This window comes from Ictalurus punctatus, chromosome 23 (assembly GCF_001660625.3).
Source record: "Ictalurus punctatus breed USDA103 chromosome 23, Coco_2.0, whole genome shotgun sequence".
NCBI classification, from domain to species: domain Eukaryota; kingdom Metazoa; phylum Chordata; class Actinopteri; order Siluriformes; family Ictaluridae; genus Ictalurus; species Ictalurus punctatus.
Genome location: NC_030438.2, coordinates 2,747,826 through 2,765,568, shown reverse-complemented (window position 1 = coordinate 2,765,568; position 17,743 = coordinate 2,747,826). Strand labels below are relative to the sequence as shown.

Sequence of the window (17,743 nt, the reverse complement as noted above, 5' to 3'; positions counted from 1 at the left end):
CTTACCAAGAATTACAAAGCAAGGTTAAATGCTAAGACCTCATATTTAACCATCAAGGGTCTGTGCCTAATTTGATTGTTTTTAGTACCTAGGTTTAAAAGTCAGTAAAAAAAAACACCCTGCCTTCAAATAAATACATCGTGTTTTATATCTTTTTTTGTTCAGCACAGATATATTGATGACACACACAAGCCTGTTGTTGATTTATGATTAACGTAGGAGCTGAATAACAAAACATTGTTTTGTCTGTTGTTTATAGTAAATCTAAAAAAAAAAAATCTAACACATAAAAAAAAATACAAAACCTTTGTGGAGTCCTGATTTCTAATAATAAAATAAAAAAAATAAATAAAAAAACATGTTAAACTGTGACACTACGAGTGGATTTGCAAATTCTCCTCCAAGTAAGCCACATATCTCTAAATTATTAAGCAAAATATAAGACATCAATCCTAGCTCCAGTGCTGCTAATTACTGCTAGCTATTGGAATGAAATGCCAAACTTCCTATAACCAGTTGTCGTTGCACACCTACCGTAATTACACAGAGAAATAATATATCTGTTGGTGTATTTATTGCAAATGAAGAAATTATTACATATAGAAAACTGTGGTGTTGCAGTAACAACTAGGAGGCAAAAAAATCCTGGAGTCGCTTGATATATTTAGTGTCCAGATGCTTTTTTAAGTTTTGCAATGGATCTGTGAACCTAATGTAGCGTAAAATTATCTAAACTCAGCTGCTGTAAAGTTCTGTTTTTTTGTTGATGCAGGAGTTTTGAATACTGTACCCTGTTTCTAAAAATATATATATATATTTTTTTTACTATAAATTTATAAATGACAATAGCCAAGTTTTCAAATAACGTTTTTTTTTTGTTTCAAAATAGGGTTAGGCTTTAAGATCTACTCCAGTACACGGCAAGGCTACAGGTGCTCGTAGAAACTAAGGTTAACTTCACTATTTTTGTCAGTGCAAACTCAATTTGCAGTCACAATTATTTGAGGCAGTTACCATATGTTGAACCTTATGGCAAGGTGCAGAGTTTGGGGTTTTTCAGGCTGACGAAATGTATGAATAATAAAACAATAGTTAACTTATGAGTAGCGATGCATCAACAGCATTTTCTTCACACAGAGTACCGGTACACTGTTTTGGCATTCGTGACAATACTGATTCCTAAATGAGTAACCTACCGTGTTTGTGGTACCTGTGCACTCTTCAGTTCTATGTTTAAGATGTTAATGGACTAAAACCTGATATTTAAAAGAAAGCGGGGGGGGGTATGTTTGCTTAGTGGTTAGCATGCTTGCCTCGTACCTCCGGGGTTGGGCGATCTAATGCAGTTAGCATGTTCTCCCCGTACTTCAGGGGCTTCCTCCAGATAATCCTGTTTCCTTCCTCAATCCAAAGACATGCATTGTAGGCTAACTGGCATTTCCAAATTGTCTGTAGTGCAAGTATGTGTGTGCGATTGCGCCCTACAATGGGCTGGCCCTCCGTCCAGGGTGTCGTCTGCCCCGTGCACCAAGTTCCCTGGGATAGGCTCCAGGCTCCCCTGCAACCCTGTGTAGCTTAAGAGCATGAGGGCAGCTGACCTGAGTGTGCAGATCAGTATCAGCAAGCGTATTCAGTAAAAATGGTGCCGTGAATTGAAGGGAAAGGAAGTGTGCATGTTTCGGTGTTCAGTGCTCCCAGAACTGAAGTGCTCTCACAATCAACAGTTTTTCTGCACATTCACTTCATTGCTCCGTGCTCACAATCACCTTTGTGTGTGCGCAATTCACAGCACCTTCAGCTCATTTTAATGACCATGCTCACTGACACTGATCTGCGCACTCACGTTGGCCATCATCAAGCTTAAGGTACTCTTTAAAAGCTATAAAATATATTATCAGTATATCAATGTCATTTCATCTTGTCTGTTTTTTTTAACATGACAACATATATTAAGCTTATGTCACAGAGTATCACAAGTTATTGGATGTTGGTAGCAGAGCATTTTTTAAGAGTACATTTATAAGAGAGCAAATAAGCACAGTATAGAACGGTACCCAATATCAAAGCATCCATACTTGGTTTTAAAATTATACAGTGTATATGGATATGGATGGGTATGGATGAAAAACAAACGATGTCTTGTTTATGTTGTTTAATGAAAAGTAAACCACAAATCTCCTGACAGACTTTTGGGCATTCTGCACTAGCTAACAAGGGCCACTGATTAGCGTTGTTCAGTGAAGCATTGTGTATGTGGACACTTTCAAAACTTGCTTCAAAATATGTTCAGAAATGTCAAATAGACTTGTGTTTATGTTTCCCTGATTGGATTTTCTTTTAATACAGATCTGAACAAAAGTATATCTAAGCTCTAAGAACTTCATATCTTCCAATTCAGACCTCTTGATTTACATGTACAGTATATACATTATCTATTGACTTATTATATGAATAGTATTACCAAACCTTACAAAAGTAAAGCTCTGAGGTGACTACTGAGCCAGTATTTTATGTTGCTGATATAGATGATGTGGTTAATGATACACTATAGAATATATAATGACCTTCAGAAACTTTAATAGCTGTTTTGTTAGCATAAATTTTCTTCTGTTTTCCAAGTTAGATTCCTTATAGCTTCTTAGAAAGCAGCTGCATGTCAGGCTCCATTTAGCCCAGGGACACATTAGCACACAGACACATACCTAATGGGCTTTTGCATGGTTCATCTATCAGTGTGTTTGTCTATTTGTGTCGGTTTCTAGTACCCGTTTATGGGTGATTGTGTAAGGCAAATACCTCAATGTTAGTATAATGCATTTGCTACATCCTGCATCTATAAATATAGCACGCACGTTGGTTGTTTTATGTCCGTGTGTATTTCTGGAGTACGTTGTGTATGAGTGAATATTTTATAATAAATTTTACATACTATAGCTCTGTAACTATATGGTCTGTTAACACCAGACAAAAACAGACAGAAGTTTCAAGCCAGCACATTTTAGAGGTTTGTTGTGTCCCTCAGAATGACATCTTTTCTTTTTTTTTTACAATGTTGTCAAGAACAAAATTATGCAACCTGATCATGTGACCTTAAAAAGTTAACGTTGCATTAGTCAAGATTAGTCAAGACTGCAGCTCTACAACAACATTGTAAATTTTTTTAACTAATTGAACCTGATTCCCATTCCCACTTATGTACACAAAGCTCTACCTCCAGAATCTACAGAATCTTCAACTGCTTGATAGTCAAGTTATAACCTATAAATATATGAGAAATTTGGCTCATACTCATTTTCTGCTCTGAGAATGGTCGAGTGGACTCTCTGTACTATTTTTATTTGTAATGAGCTCCCATGAGTTTTTCAGTTGACCGTCACTACCAGTATTAACATTAGCATTGTTGTGTACATGGGAGTTTGATGCAGTTTTCTAGTATTACAGAGTGGTGCTTGAAAGTTTGTGAACTTTTTTCTGATTTTTTTCCTTTATATTTTTGCATAAATATGACCTAAAGCATCATCAGATTTTCACACAACTCCTAAAAATAGATGTAGAGAACCCAATTAAACAAATGAGACAAAAATATTGTACTTGGTAATTTATTTACTGAGCAAAATGATCCAATATTGCATATCTGTGAGTGACAAACGTATGTCAACCTTTGCTTTCAGTATCTGGTGTGACCCCCTTGTGCAGTAATAACTGCAACTATATGATTCCAGTAACTGTTGATCAGTCCTGCACATCGGCTTGGAGGAATTTTAGCCCATTCCTCAGTACAGAACAGCTTCAACTCTAGGATGTTGGTGGGTTTCCTCACATCAACTGCTTGCTTCAGCTCCTTCCACAACATTTCTATTGGCCTAAGGTCAGGACTTTGACTCGGCCAATGATTGCAAGCTGTGCAATAAGCACCTGCTTGTGATGACCACCAATATAGTGGATATGTTTCTATGCTGACACAGGGCTCTGCCTTGTACCGCTCTAGAGATTGATCTGTGGCCAGTACCTCATCATCAGTCTCCGACTCCGATCCCATCTTCTTCTTTGGTGGCTCTGGCTCCACTTTTTCTCCAGAGGTCTGTGGTGCAGGTTCTCTATCCTTCAGGATCTCACTCAACTTTTGTCACACCTCTCCCCTCTCTGCTCTGGACAAGCACCTCAGGTCCTTGAAATAAGGGTCTAGAGCGGTTGCCACCTTTAACCACCACAGGTTTGAGTTCTCCTTTTGCCCGTTGAGGTCCTTTGTGAATGCAGACTTGAAGCGTGCTATGTAGGCACGGTCAACATCAGAGACCTCCGTTGTATGCCGGAGATGACATGGTGTGGGTAGCACCACGGAGTAGGATACATACTTTTCACCACCTAGGAGCTCAGTGATGTACCTACAGTGCAAACACAGCACCACACAGTTGACTTGACAAATGACTACAGTTTTCATTCGGATTGTTGTTATTTTTAGATGACTTACAAACTACTTATTTTTTATCAGTAAAATTGGAGAAGACAGAGAAATCACATTACCTGCAGGGCTCCAGCAACGTTTCCAACTTTGCCAGCCTGTCATATTCAGCTAAGGTTAGCATGGTTAAGTTGTTCTTCTGCTGTGCCAGCACTGCTTTCATTGGATCTTTGTTGTGTTGAATCCGCCTGATCATTTCAAGAATTTAATTCCAGCATGTCGGTACATCCTGGACGAGGGACTCCTCTATTAGTCCATGAGAGGCTTGCTGAGCTTTCAGCTCTACTCTGTTTGCGGGACTGTGTCTGAAGTGCCACACACGGTACATACTCCAATTGTAGACTCCTTGCAGTGGTAATCATATTGCGAGCGCTGTCTTCCACAAAACAAAATCTCCCACAAAACAAAACACCTCCAACTAACCAGAAACACATTAATACATTTTCTGATGAACATACCTGTGAACTCAGCATACAATGCCACATTTGCTTGTGAGCAAAGAAAAGATTACATGTCTTAAAGCCCAAATTCTGTTTATAATTCATCCTTCCCACACCAAAAAAAAAACAAAGGTCAGGGCTGGATGTCATGATACACACGTGGCCAAGGTCATGTCTGTACTCCTTTCCCCGGATTGCTCTGCTTAAACAGGCTCTAGGAAGAGTTTGCCAAGATCATGCTACATCTACTGCTGCTAGTAGCACCGGATTGGCCAGCTCAAATTTGGGTCTCGGAGATAATATCTCTGCTGGACAGCACTCCCTGGGAGATTCCCCTTCGCAGGGATCTATCGTCTATCGAGGGATCTATTTATCACCTTTGGCCCGGAACTACGAAAGCTGTGAGTCTCACCAGCTCATAGATTCCGGTCTCTCAACCAAGGTTGTAGGGACCATGTTAAACAGTAGAGCACCATCCATGAGAATATTGTATGCATTTAAGTAGCAACTTTTTTATCGTGGTGTGAGGAATACCAGTGACACCCAGTAACTGCGCAATAGCTACAGTCCTGGAGTTCTTACAGGAACGTTTCTCAGCAGGGTTGGCTCCTTCTACAGTTAGGGTCTATGTGGCCGATATTTCGGCCAGCCATTCCCCTATTGATGGTGCCTCTGTGGTCTGGAAAGGTCTGTCAGGCGCCCATTTTCTGCCCTTAGAGTCAGCTTCGGAGAAGCTTCTGACTCGCATTTCGTCAGTGATAGTGACATCAGTGTGCCGCATCCAGTTCGGAGGGAGGTCTCTAAAGGTATCTGTTTTTGCGTGCCCTGACGTCTCTGTTGCCCCTTCTGCCTTGACTTTGCCCCTGGATTAGCCAAGGCCTCTCTATATCTTAGGCCGGATTATTCCTAAATCCCTACATCTACTGCCCAGCCAGAAGTGCTGCAGGCTTACTCCCCTTCTCCGGTCCTTACGCCGGAAAGAGTAAGATTGCATCTACTGTGTCCAGTGATGGCTCTTTGTACTTACATCCATTGTTCTGGCCAGTGGCGTAAGTTGTAGCAGTCGCTGGTTTGCTTGGCAGTGACAGTAGAGGTGATGCTGCATCAAAGCAGTGCATATCTATTTGGATAGTGGAAGCAATCTCTATCACTTATGAGGTGCACGGTCTCGCTATGCCTCTGGGCATAGGGGCTCTTTCCACTGTGGGGGTCACCTCCTCAAAGGCTTTATCTAAGGGGTACCCTTATGGGATGTGTGTGCTGTGGCGAGGTGGTCTATGCTGCACACATTCATTTGGTATTACAGTTTGGCCTTATGGGCCAGCTGATGTATGGTTTTCTGAGATAACATATTGCTGGACAGCACTCCCTGGGAGATTCCTGTTCTCAAGGATCTATTGTCTCAAACTGGAGGGTGGATTTATCACCCTCGGCCTGAACCATGGAAACTATGAGTCTGGCCCCTGAGGGGCACTAGCTCATAGATTCTGGTCTCTTAACCAAGGTTGAAATGCTAGGAACTTCAGTGAAACCCAGTAAACTGCGCAATAGCCCCGGAGTTCTTACAGGAACTTTTCTCGGCAAGTTGGCTCCTTCTACAATTAGGCCCCTATTGATGGAGCCTCTGTGACAGGCCATACCCTCAGTATGATGGAGAGGGTATACTCTTTCCCACAGGCATGATTTTACACAGACTTAAGATACCAGTCACACGTGAGGGCGCTTCGCATAGTGTGACGCTCACTCAGTGTCTCATTCCCATCTCAGGAAACAGGGTTACATGCATAACCCAGATGTTATGTGTGAAAATTGGAAGCGCCAGACAGGCAAGTGATACTGGGGAAGGATACAAGGCATGTACATTCAAGGGCATTTTCAATTTGCATAGTCATAAAAATCTAGATATTTTTTATTGAGGGTAAAGTGTTAGAGCATTAGTATTTTCATGAGCTAGACTGTCATTGTAAAGATCGGTGTGTACAGAAAAATTTCAGAAGGAGGGACACAGTGGCACAGAATTAAGCATGGGGGAATTGTTAAATAATAAATTTTATGTTTACACTGTACATTTTACAGTAATTTACCTGCAGCAGGTAAATTATATAAAACATATTTACAGTAAAGTACTCTAATATCTTACAACAATACATAGTCCAGTACATTTGCTCATTTGGCAAAGGTTTAAAAAAAATTTACTTAAGGGTCTTGCTCAAGGACCAAATCATGGCATATTGGTGGTGTTGGGATTTGAACACACAACCACCTGATCTGTAATTCAAAGCACTTAAACTCAAAACACTTAAACACTAAACCACCACAACTATATTTAACTAGCTTGCACTGATTCAATTTTTTTTTTTTTTAATTTATTAGCCTATAGAAGTTAAACTTCAAGTTGAAAGAAGGAGAATTTTTTTTGCATTCTTACTGCTGCCAAAAAACATCCTAAATCCCACTATTTTTCTGGTATTTTGCTGTAAACCAATGCACTGCTCTAAGAGCCTAAATATTTAACAGTACAACACTGTAAAATAATAAAACAATATTTTGCAGTAAAATAAATACCGTAAATTTACAGCTTTTAAAAGTGTTTTTTTGACAGTGTGTGGGATTTTTTTCTGAATAAATCAATCTATGGGTTAACTAGTTAAAGTGAAATTGAAACCTAAAATGATTTTTGGTGGATTTGAGTGACATTAATTATTCGTTTCATTTTAATGGGCGTCACATTAAAAGGCTCCATATTGGTCATTATTTGGTCTCCGGTTGGTGGAGGTCAGATTTGGACCGAATGTTAGGAATGAAAATTTCATGGCCAGTAGGAGCTCCAATTAAAATGTCAATGGCACATAACTGACAACCTATTAACCTATCAACTGCCACTGTCAGTAGGGGGGCACATGTGGTGACCAGTCAGATTTTGATGGTGGCCAGTGCCTCTCCAGGACCCCCCAGATATGTCCCTGATTGCAAAACAGCAAACCCTGTTTATTTGTCACGCTCTATAACCCTCTACTGACTTTTAAAGATCTCATGCTCGGTACTTTTCTCCTATCAAAGTACCTTATTGATCTTTGAGGGAAATATTTTTTTTGGGGGGGGTGATGGAAACAACAAAAAAAAGACACGTCAATACTTGAAAACACTGCAGAACACATAGGACTACATGACAGTATGATACTATACAAATTCTCACTTAAGCCACTGACGAGTACCAGTTAGTGTTTTTCCATTTTGGTATTTACAGTATGTCATAGAATTAAAGTTACAGGTCATTCTGCAGATTCATAGCACTGGGCTGAAATAATCAAAGTAAAAAGGTTAGATGTCATGTCTCAGAGACTCAGATCTCAACAGCTGCTGTTCCCAAACTGTTTAGTCTTTGAGTAACGGTTATTTCACTTTCATTCCTTGTTTCAGGCCATTCTGCTGTATGTCTTAATACAACACTGAACATCTGTCAGTGATGATGCTAATCATAGAAAATAAGAGATGACAGCTCAGAGACGATGGTGCCTGCTTATTCAATCATTTCAATAGGACTGCTTTTCAGCAAATCCTCAGCAGATATGAAAGCATCTAATGACTGTCCAAATTAATTAACTTTGATTTTTGGCTTAATGATCTATCATATTAATTTAAATATGTTTTATTAAATCGTCCTGATTGTATTAGATGTATTTTTGGGTTTAATGATTGGAATGGTTGCGCAACGGACAGCGTTGCCGCCTTACGACCCCGAGCAGGATGAAGCAGTAACTGAAGATGAATCATTGACACTAGCTTTTATGGCTATTTTTGTTGAGATTGTTTATTCTAATTTACATATGTTTTCCAGGACTGCATTATTCATTAACATGTGTTTGTGTAATGTCTAATCTGCTGTCAGTTTTAATTCCTTATTAATTTTCATTTCTTTATTGTTGATATTCAGGTCCCCACTGAAATGGAGACACCATAAAAAGAAAAGAAAGAAAGTTGTTTTGAAAAGACCAGATTAAAGTGATGTGCCACATCTCAAAACACTTTTATATACTGTACTATAGGTAGATGATTTAGGTTTGTTAACATAAGAGAAAAAATGTGGCGTCAGTAAGGTTTTATTTAACACCTACAAAATAATAATAATTTAAAAAAACACTAACAAGGAAAAGTAAACCATTTGCTACACTGACCATATTTGTGATACTTAAAGCATTGTGGTCATTTATCATGATCTTGATTTCATATCCTTGGATTGTCTAGCCCTTTGTGCAAAACACAGGATACCATACAAAACAGGCACAATCTTGCACACACAAAACCATGCGCTTCGGTCGCAGTTACTGAGACATGTGCAGCCAATTACTAAATGAGGTGTTAGTGTCAACCCAGCAGATTGGTTTCATATACAAAAACAACGCTCTCGTTTACTTTCGACTTGAACCTTCTTTGAGATAGAGCCGAGCCTCATTAAACTGAATGACCATTGGTGGGTTTCAAAACACACCCTCACACACACTGCAGTGTTAGGTACAGTTTATTTCAACCCTCAGTCTGGCCAGCTGCAATGCGGGAATTATATTTCCCGCTGATTGTAGAGCATCGCTAGTTCTGACTTCTTTCAACAGTTTACCAGGGTGTCACTGTGCACCATTTCCTTCTGTCTTTTCACTACCAGAACAATGTGAGGAAAAAGCAGACTGTCCTGCTCTGTAATAGACTGTTCACTCTATTGCTTTGTATCTAGATTCTTTTTCATCTACCTTCCTAATTAGTGATATATACAGGTTAATGTAACAGTATAGACATGTTTATGAAAGTTTATGCTCTGGATGATCTATCACAGCCAAACATCGCATTACCAAAATTTCCAGTTTAGCTGTAGCATTTCAGAGTTTCTGACACTTGCTATGCGATAGAGGAGACACCAAAGGACTATGCTTCTCTGCTTTTTCAGATAAAACAGCAATCAGACCAAAATCAGATTCGCCCAGCGGGAAAAAAAACAGTCCACTGAAGGGGAAAGGGCATGGGGCGTGAAAGGCAAATTTACCTCTAATACTGGTTACTTTCCCCTTTATGTAGGAAAGTATTTATTCACCATCTTTGTCTAGTTGAAATTTGACCTCTGAATTCAGGAGCAAAAGAAACCAAGATGGCAGGACTGTACTTTCTTTTGATGTGTATTAAAAATGTAGGTGCTATATTATAAGCCATTTCATCAACCGACATATGCTAGTTTTTTTTTTTTGTGGCAAAATTCTATTTTTTCTCTCTGCCTGCATGGGTTTCTCCTGTTAGCATTGTTGGCACCTATGCAGAGAGTCGAGGACGTAAGTTAACTTGTTGTCTTGAGTTAATTCTAGTTAATATATATAAATAAACAGTAATGTTCTTCTTTCAGCATGTTCTTTCTGTAGTAGGTGAAGAGAGGTATAATAGTTTGTTTGTAAACCTTCCTACAACAACTTTGCAACATTGTAGTTGAATGCATGTTAACACAAATGTTTCAGTAACGTTAGTTTTCATCGAACTTGAAATGTCGGGTAGAAAATAGTAAGCTGGCAACTCAGTGTATATTACAGAGATGATGGTCAGGTCATGTTGAGTGTAGAGTAACACAGTGAAATAAAAGTGTAACAAATGAGTGCTCTTTGAAAATTGAACTGTAAAGGTGGTGTTAGTGTTAGTCTTTCCCCTCTTTCCTTATTTTAATATAAATATTACCCTAGTATTGCTCTCTAAGCATGGGTCATTGGACAGAAATTGCTAATTAATGAACACTATACAGTAAGAGGGTTAAGACTAATAAATAATCATAACCACCACATACTTGCTCATACTTTGCAACCCCCTCGTCTCTGTAGGTTTCAGATGCGCAGTGCTGTGTTGGCTGCCTCTAACCACAGAGTGTTGAGTTTCTGTGAGGCCGATGGCGCCCCGTGTTTCGGGATTCGGCCCGGCCCGCTTCCTGGTTCTGCTGCTCCTAATGCCTGGAAAAATGTCCTGCTGGGGTGTAGCTATGGGAACAGACTCACCCTGCCACCGAGCTGAGCATCCATTCATCTCACACGCAGGTGAGTTTCATTTATATACTCACAGAGTTAATTAGCTTAAGTGCATTTTGATCCTTGTTCAGTCCTACACAATGCAATTGGCAGTTTTCTAATGCTTTTTTTTTGAATTGGTGAAATTGCAACTCGACAAAATTGTTTTGCATGGTCATTTAGCTGTACTCATGTTCGACACCCGTGAATCGATGAGGGATTTGACTGAATGGGCGTGGCGGTGACTTCACATGACATGTCTTGGCCCAAATCTGTGGAAAATCGACAGTATTTTTTAAAATTTGCAAGCTCCTACGAATATGGCAGAGTTTGCTTGATTTTGCGTTCATTTCTCCAGTCACAAAATCTCGAAATCCTGGAGGGTTTTTTTATACAAAAATATAGGGCTGGATTAGTTTTCTACATCATAATTTTATCAGTCTTCGTATTGTTTCAGATCGATCCATGTAAAATCCATTATCTTTTAATTAAGCTGAATCCCAAATGTCTTCCAATAAACTTTGTTTGCACCCTACATGGGGTACAGCATAATAGAGCTTACAACCCTACCTAGAGTCCTAATTTTTGTATATTTACATTATGATATATTATGATAATAAGAAAACCCAGGTTTTCAAAGAAGTTTTGGCATATTTGTTTTTAGGTTATACACTGCCATGAAATACTCAGCAAAAACTCCTGTGCTTAATAATTCAGGAAGTTATTTTATATCCAAAATAAATTTTGGATTGTTACATTGTTACTTATGCTAATCACTTGTCACAACCTGATTTCATCCACCAAAACCTGTTTTGAACAAAAAACAAACCACTCCACAGTTTCATTCACACCAGCTAAATGCTACATATACGATAGCACCTTTAGAGACCATAAAGTGCTGCAAACTTTGTCGCTGTCGTAATTATGCCTCTCTCTTTCCATCTCCATGAAATTATAGATCGTGAGATCAATGTCATTTTAAGAGTACTCAATAAGTAATCAAGCTGTTCGGAGCCAGAAGGCCTCCAGAGTGTTTAAAACAGGACAAGGTCACTTTCAAGGAAGTGTATGGAGTGTGTGTTTGAACCTGTATTTATTTCACTAGATATGATTAGCTTGAGCCACTGAGGTCTTGTTTCTCGACAGACTGAAAGAGACTGACAGAAGCAGATTATGGTTTAATGCCCTTGCTAAAAGGCACGATATCTTGGAGGTTTTTTTATTTATTTTTTTTGAGCTGCACCTTTCAGACTAGTCCTAGAAAATACAAGGACAGATTTGCACAGGCGTGAAGTTCAGCATGTACACACTGAGACGCCCTTTAAATCACGGAAACCTGTCAGAAATACACAGCGAGCAGTGTTAAATGGAGCCAGTTCTCGGAATGACTGTCCAAGCATATGGAAGCGCACGCGCACACACACACACACACACACACACACACACACACACACACACACACACACACACACACACACAAACAAACACACAAACAATGTGCAACTTTCAAACAAATAAATGGAGCAAATTATAATACAGCCTTCACTGTGTGGTTTTTCCAGTGTGTGCATGGGTTGGTATTAATCCAAGAGCTACACACAGTTCAGAAATATCAGAACCACACACCAACCAAATGACAATAAGACCAATTCATCCACAAAGACGGCTTTATGCAGCCCCAGCATACACAAGCTCACCACATGGGTTAGAATGATTTTAACCCCATTATATTTCTTCATGTGTATATTTTTCATGTTGCTCCACCTAGACTAAAATAACTGCTTTCTCACATTTTATGGTCTCTGAGATCTGGGATCCAGATTATACTGGAGTAAGTAGTAGTGGCTGTGTCTCAAATCGTACACTATGCACTACGTTCTCATAACTGACACTGCTTACATTTACATTTAAAGCATTCAAAAGGTGGCTTTGTACAGAGTGTGCTTGGCAGTCTTTTTTTAAACTGCCTTAGTGTTTGCTTAAGTGCTTAGTGAAGAGGTGGCTCTTCATTCTTTGTTTGAAGACATTTAATGACTCAGCTTTTCAGACAGCCAGGGATAACTTATACACCAAACAGCCATAACATTAAAAGCATCTGCCTAATATTGTGTAGGACACCATTGTGCCTCAACAGCTTGGACCTGTCAAGGCATGGACTCCACAAGACCTCTGAAGGTGTGCTGTGGTATCTGACACCAAGACGTTAGCAGCAGATCCTTTAAGTTCTGTAAGTGAGGTGGGGCCTCCATGGATTGAACTTTTTTGTCCAGCACATCCCACAGATGTTTGATCAGGCTAAGTCAACGTGTTGAACAATTTGTCATGTTCCTCATACCATTCCTGAACCATTTTTGCAGTGTGGCAGGGCACATTACAGTGCTGAAAGAGACCACTGCCATTAGGGAATACCGTTGCCATGAAGGGGTGTACTTGGTCTGCAACAATGTTTATGTAGGTGGCACATGTCAAAGTTACATCCACATGAATGCCAGACCCCAAGGTTTCCCAGTAGAACATTCCCTAGTTTATCACACAATAGTGCATCCTGGTGCCATCTCTTTCCCAGGTAAACGATGCACGCACACCCGGCTATCCACATGATGTAAAAGAAAACATGACCTGTCTGCGGCTACGCAGCCCCTTACACAGCAATCTGTGATGCACTGTGTGTTCTGACACCTGATCAGACCAGACAGGATAGCCTTCACTCCCCATGTACAACAGTGAGCCTTGGGCACCCATGGCCATGTCGCTGGTTCACTGGTTGTGCTTCCTGTGCATTTTTGATAAACTGACATTATACACTCTATAATTCCCCTTTCCCTCTCCCAATCTTTGAAATATATCAATATATGCAATATATCATACAACAGAAATGGCTCTTTACTTTATAGACACACTGTCTGCATTTTGCAGTTGTTTGCAGAAATTTATTATACAGTATTTAATCACAATTATTTGCTGTAAAACAGTCCTTGGTCTTACATATTTTTATGAATGACTAAGGGAATTTGGCCTATGTGTTACCTCACATTTATACCCCTGTGAAACAGGAGGTCGTGGTTGAACAATTTCCTGTTCCCAGTCAAAAAAAAATTTTAAATATCAGTGGGAATATACTTGAAATATATTTTTCTCATATGAATTCATAGTGGTGCCAATAATTGTTGCACACCTACAGTGCATCCGGAAAGTATTCACAGTGCTTCACTTTCCCCACATTTTGTTATGTTACAGCCTTATTCCAAAATGGATTAAATTCATTATTTTCCTCAAAATTCTACGAACAATACCCCATAATGACAACGTGGAAGAAGTTTGTTTGAAATCTCTGCAAATTTATTAAAGATAAAAAACAAAAAAAGCACATGTGCATGAGTATTCACAGCCTTTGCCGTGACACTCAAAATTGAGCTCAGGTGCATCCTGTTTCCACTGATCATCCTTCAGATGTTTCTACAACTCGATTGGAGTCCGCCTGTGGTAAATTCAGTTGATAGGACATGATTTGGAAAGGCATACACCTGTCTATATAAGGTCCCACAGTCATCAATGCATGTCAGAGCACAAACCAAGTCCAAGGAACTGTCTGTAGACCTCCGAGACTGGATTGTATTGAGACATATCGTGCTACAGTGAGACAGGAAGGACAGCTTATCGTCCTTGCAGTGGAAAATTACATGTAACCATGTGTCCCCCCAGATGTGATCGAGAACTTGCAAATGCCTTGGTGGAAGAGTGGGGTAACATCTCACAGCTAGAACTGACAAGTCTGGTGCAGTCCATGAGGATGAGATGCACTCTAGTACTTAAAGCAACTGTTACTTTTGTTATTGATCCCCCTTTGATCAGGGACGCATTATTTCATTTCTGTTCGTCATATGTCTGTGAAACTTGTTCATTTTATGTCTCAGTTCTTGAATGTTTTTATGCTAATACAAATATTTACAGATGTTCAAAATTTGCTGGAAATAAAAGCAGTTGAATGCGAGAAGATGTTTCTTTTTTGCTGAGTATTGTTCATTATACAGTACGTTGTATATGTACAATATAAGCAAGACGCATAATTGTTATTTTCTGGTTACGGACATCAGTACATTTTAATAACTGGTGCTGCGTGTCATTGAATGCCATAGAACATTAGCTGTTTCCCATAAATACAATACCATATATACGGTACATTTAAACAATAATGGACTTTTCTCTAATGTTCTGCTTAGTGACTTTTCCAAGGAAATGACAAGATTTTAATGTCAGGTTCTTAATGTCGAAGGATACAGGATGACTATTAAGACTTTGCTCTAAACAGAAGCGACAAATCACATCAAGCTGCTTTGAGTCATTGAGCCATGCCAGAGCCCAAAAATGATAAAAGTTGTAGAAACATAAACTAATGCATGTCTGCAGTGTAACATCATTTATGCTTAGTATGGGACTATTTAAAAAATTCAAACCACATGCAAAACAAACTATTGAGAAAAATTAGTACCACTGATCTCTAAAGCAGGCTGCTATCACTGAGTTCCAGAGGGTTCTGCATTCCATTATTTCCCAACAGTTCCAGCACATCATCTCGGAATTAATTGTTTTATACACTATAAGGCCAAATGTTTGAGGACACCTGACCATGAGACTTATATGTGCTTCTTGAATGCCCCATTAAAGACGTGTTCCCCTTTGTTGTTATAATAACCTCCATTCTTCTGGCAAGGCTTTCCACTAGATTTTGGAGCATGGCAGTTGGGATTTTTGCCCATTCAGCCACAAGAGCATTAGTGAGGTCAAGCACTGATGTCAAGCGAGGAGGCCTGGGGTGCAGTTGGCATTCCACTTCATACCGAAGGTGGGGTTGCGGTCAGGGCTCTCTGCAGGCCACTTGAGTTCTTCCACTTCAGCCTTGGCAAACCATGTCTTCATGGAGCTCGCATTGTGCACAGGGGCATCGTCACGCTGAAACATGTTTGTGCCTCTTACATTTCCCGTACATTGAAGGGAAATCTTATATCTATAACGTACAAAGATGTCCTGTACTATAGTGTGCTTCAGACTTTGTGGCAACAGTTTGGGTGTGATGGTCAGGTGTCCACAAACATTTAGCTATGTAGTGTATTTCAGGCATAGATCAGGAAAGTAAGATAACAGGAAATTACAGGTCTTTCTTAAATTACTTGATTTTAAAATGTTGCTACTCTACTACACTAGGTTCAAGATAATTAATGGTTCTTGTGCTGGAAGTGAGTACAATATGGACTGTTTTGGAAAAAGTATGAATATTGTTTTGATAAAGTCAGTGCTAGTAGACTAAGTTTCGAAATATGTTGTTTTACAGTAACTGATCTTTAAAAATGTATTTTTTTAAATGTTACATTTATAAATGTTAAAAATAAATCTGAAAAAAAAAGGCTTAAAAAAATGTGAAATTTGTTTTATGAGGAAAGGGTAGAAACCCTGTGGTCAAGTACGTAGTGCATAGTGTAAGAATATACTACATTCAGCTCACTCTCTCTATAGCTCAGTGTTTTTTGCTTTTGACTTCCCTGCCAGTATTCCAGCCTCAGCTCTTTTATGACCATGGATTTTGGAAGAGGTACTGCAAACGTGGCCAGCTGTCTCTGGCTCTTGTTTGTAACTCCAGAGCTTTGGCTTTACCTGGTGATCAAATTCCAGTTAACCAAATGACTCGGTAATATCAATTCAGCTAATTGGTCTTTGGCAAACTTTGACTTTAGTAGAAGCGGGATTAAAAAAAGTACACACTGAGGGTTGCACTTTTTCATAGTTATCTGTTTCATATTTAAAGCAATATATATATATATATATATATATATATATATATATATATATATATATATATATATATATATATATATTTGGGACATTGCTATTTAGGGAATTTTATTGGTGCAGTTAAATGTGTGGTTAAAACTGCCGTAAATAACACCTCAAACTGTGTTTCACTTAACAGCCCTACACAGCCATAAACTACATTTACATATTCACTAGTTTTTTGGCTGCAATGAGAAATACAAATAAATGAATGAATAAAACTTAATCAAAAAAATTCATTTAAATGACTCTGTATAGGATAAGACTTGCGGAAATGGATGGATGGAACGCTACTTTCCATATATCTAAGCTTAATAGAGAACAAAAATTGAACAAAAGACATCACGACGCATAAGAAGTAATGAAGTAACATATGATAGCAAGCCACAATATGTTTTGTGGTTATGCTGACCAATAGAGCAATTTAATACTTTTAGAATACAATATGGTAATAGTAGTGTAAACCATTCTTTGAGGTCCAGCAATTATTATCATATGAAAATTTTAGCACATGCCTTCTCCTCAGATAATTGAAAATGTTATCATAACATTTTATAATGTTTTTGACAAGGTTTAAAAGGGTTATCTGGTAACTTTACAAAAATTATGTTTTGGAAATGTTCTAAAACATTCTGTAATAATGGTTTGTTTCACAATGTTACCACAGTGGCCACAGTTTGACAAAACTAGCATTGTGCAAACATTATGATATGTAATATGACATGCAATAAGAGTTTAACTGTATGTTGTTAGAACATTTATAAATGTTATATTAAAACATTCTCAGAAAAACCCCCAAACTTTACAGATTGAATGTTTTTACAACAAAAAGTTCCTAGAACCATAACATGCATATACCTTTCTGCAAACCTGAAATTGTGTAGGCATAGGATCAAAAATTAGTCATTTAAATTGGTTTTCTAAACCCTTAGAGCAAATCCAGCTCTGCCCTAAACTACCTTTCTTTTCCCTGATGGGGAATACAC

The 17,743-nt window shown here is 38.8% G+C and overlaps 1 protein-coding gene across 1 annotated transcript in view; it reads left to right on the top strand.

The window, feature by feature from the left end:
* sema5a (sema domain, seven thrombospondin repeats (type 1 and type 1-like), transmembrane domain (TM) and short cytoplasmic domain, (semaphorin) 5A) overlaps positions 1–17,743 on the top strand; it is a 231,168-nt gene that overhangs the window by 47,876 nt on the left and 165,549 nt on the right. Inside the window, exon 2 of the mRNA XM_053674919.1 lies at positions 10,752–10,961. Within this exon, the coding sequence (XP_053530894.1) occupies positions 10,817–10,961 (145 nt within the window). The 5' untranslated portion in view covers positions 10,752–10,816. The remainder of the gene's footprint in view (positions 1–10,751; positions 10,962–17,743) is intronic.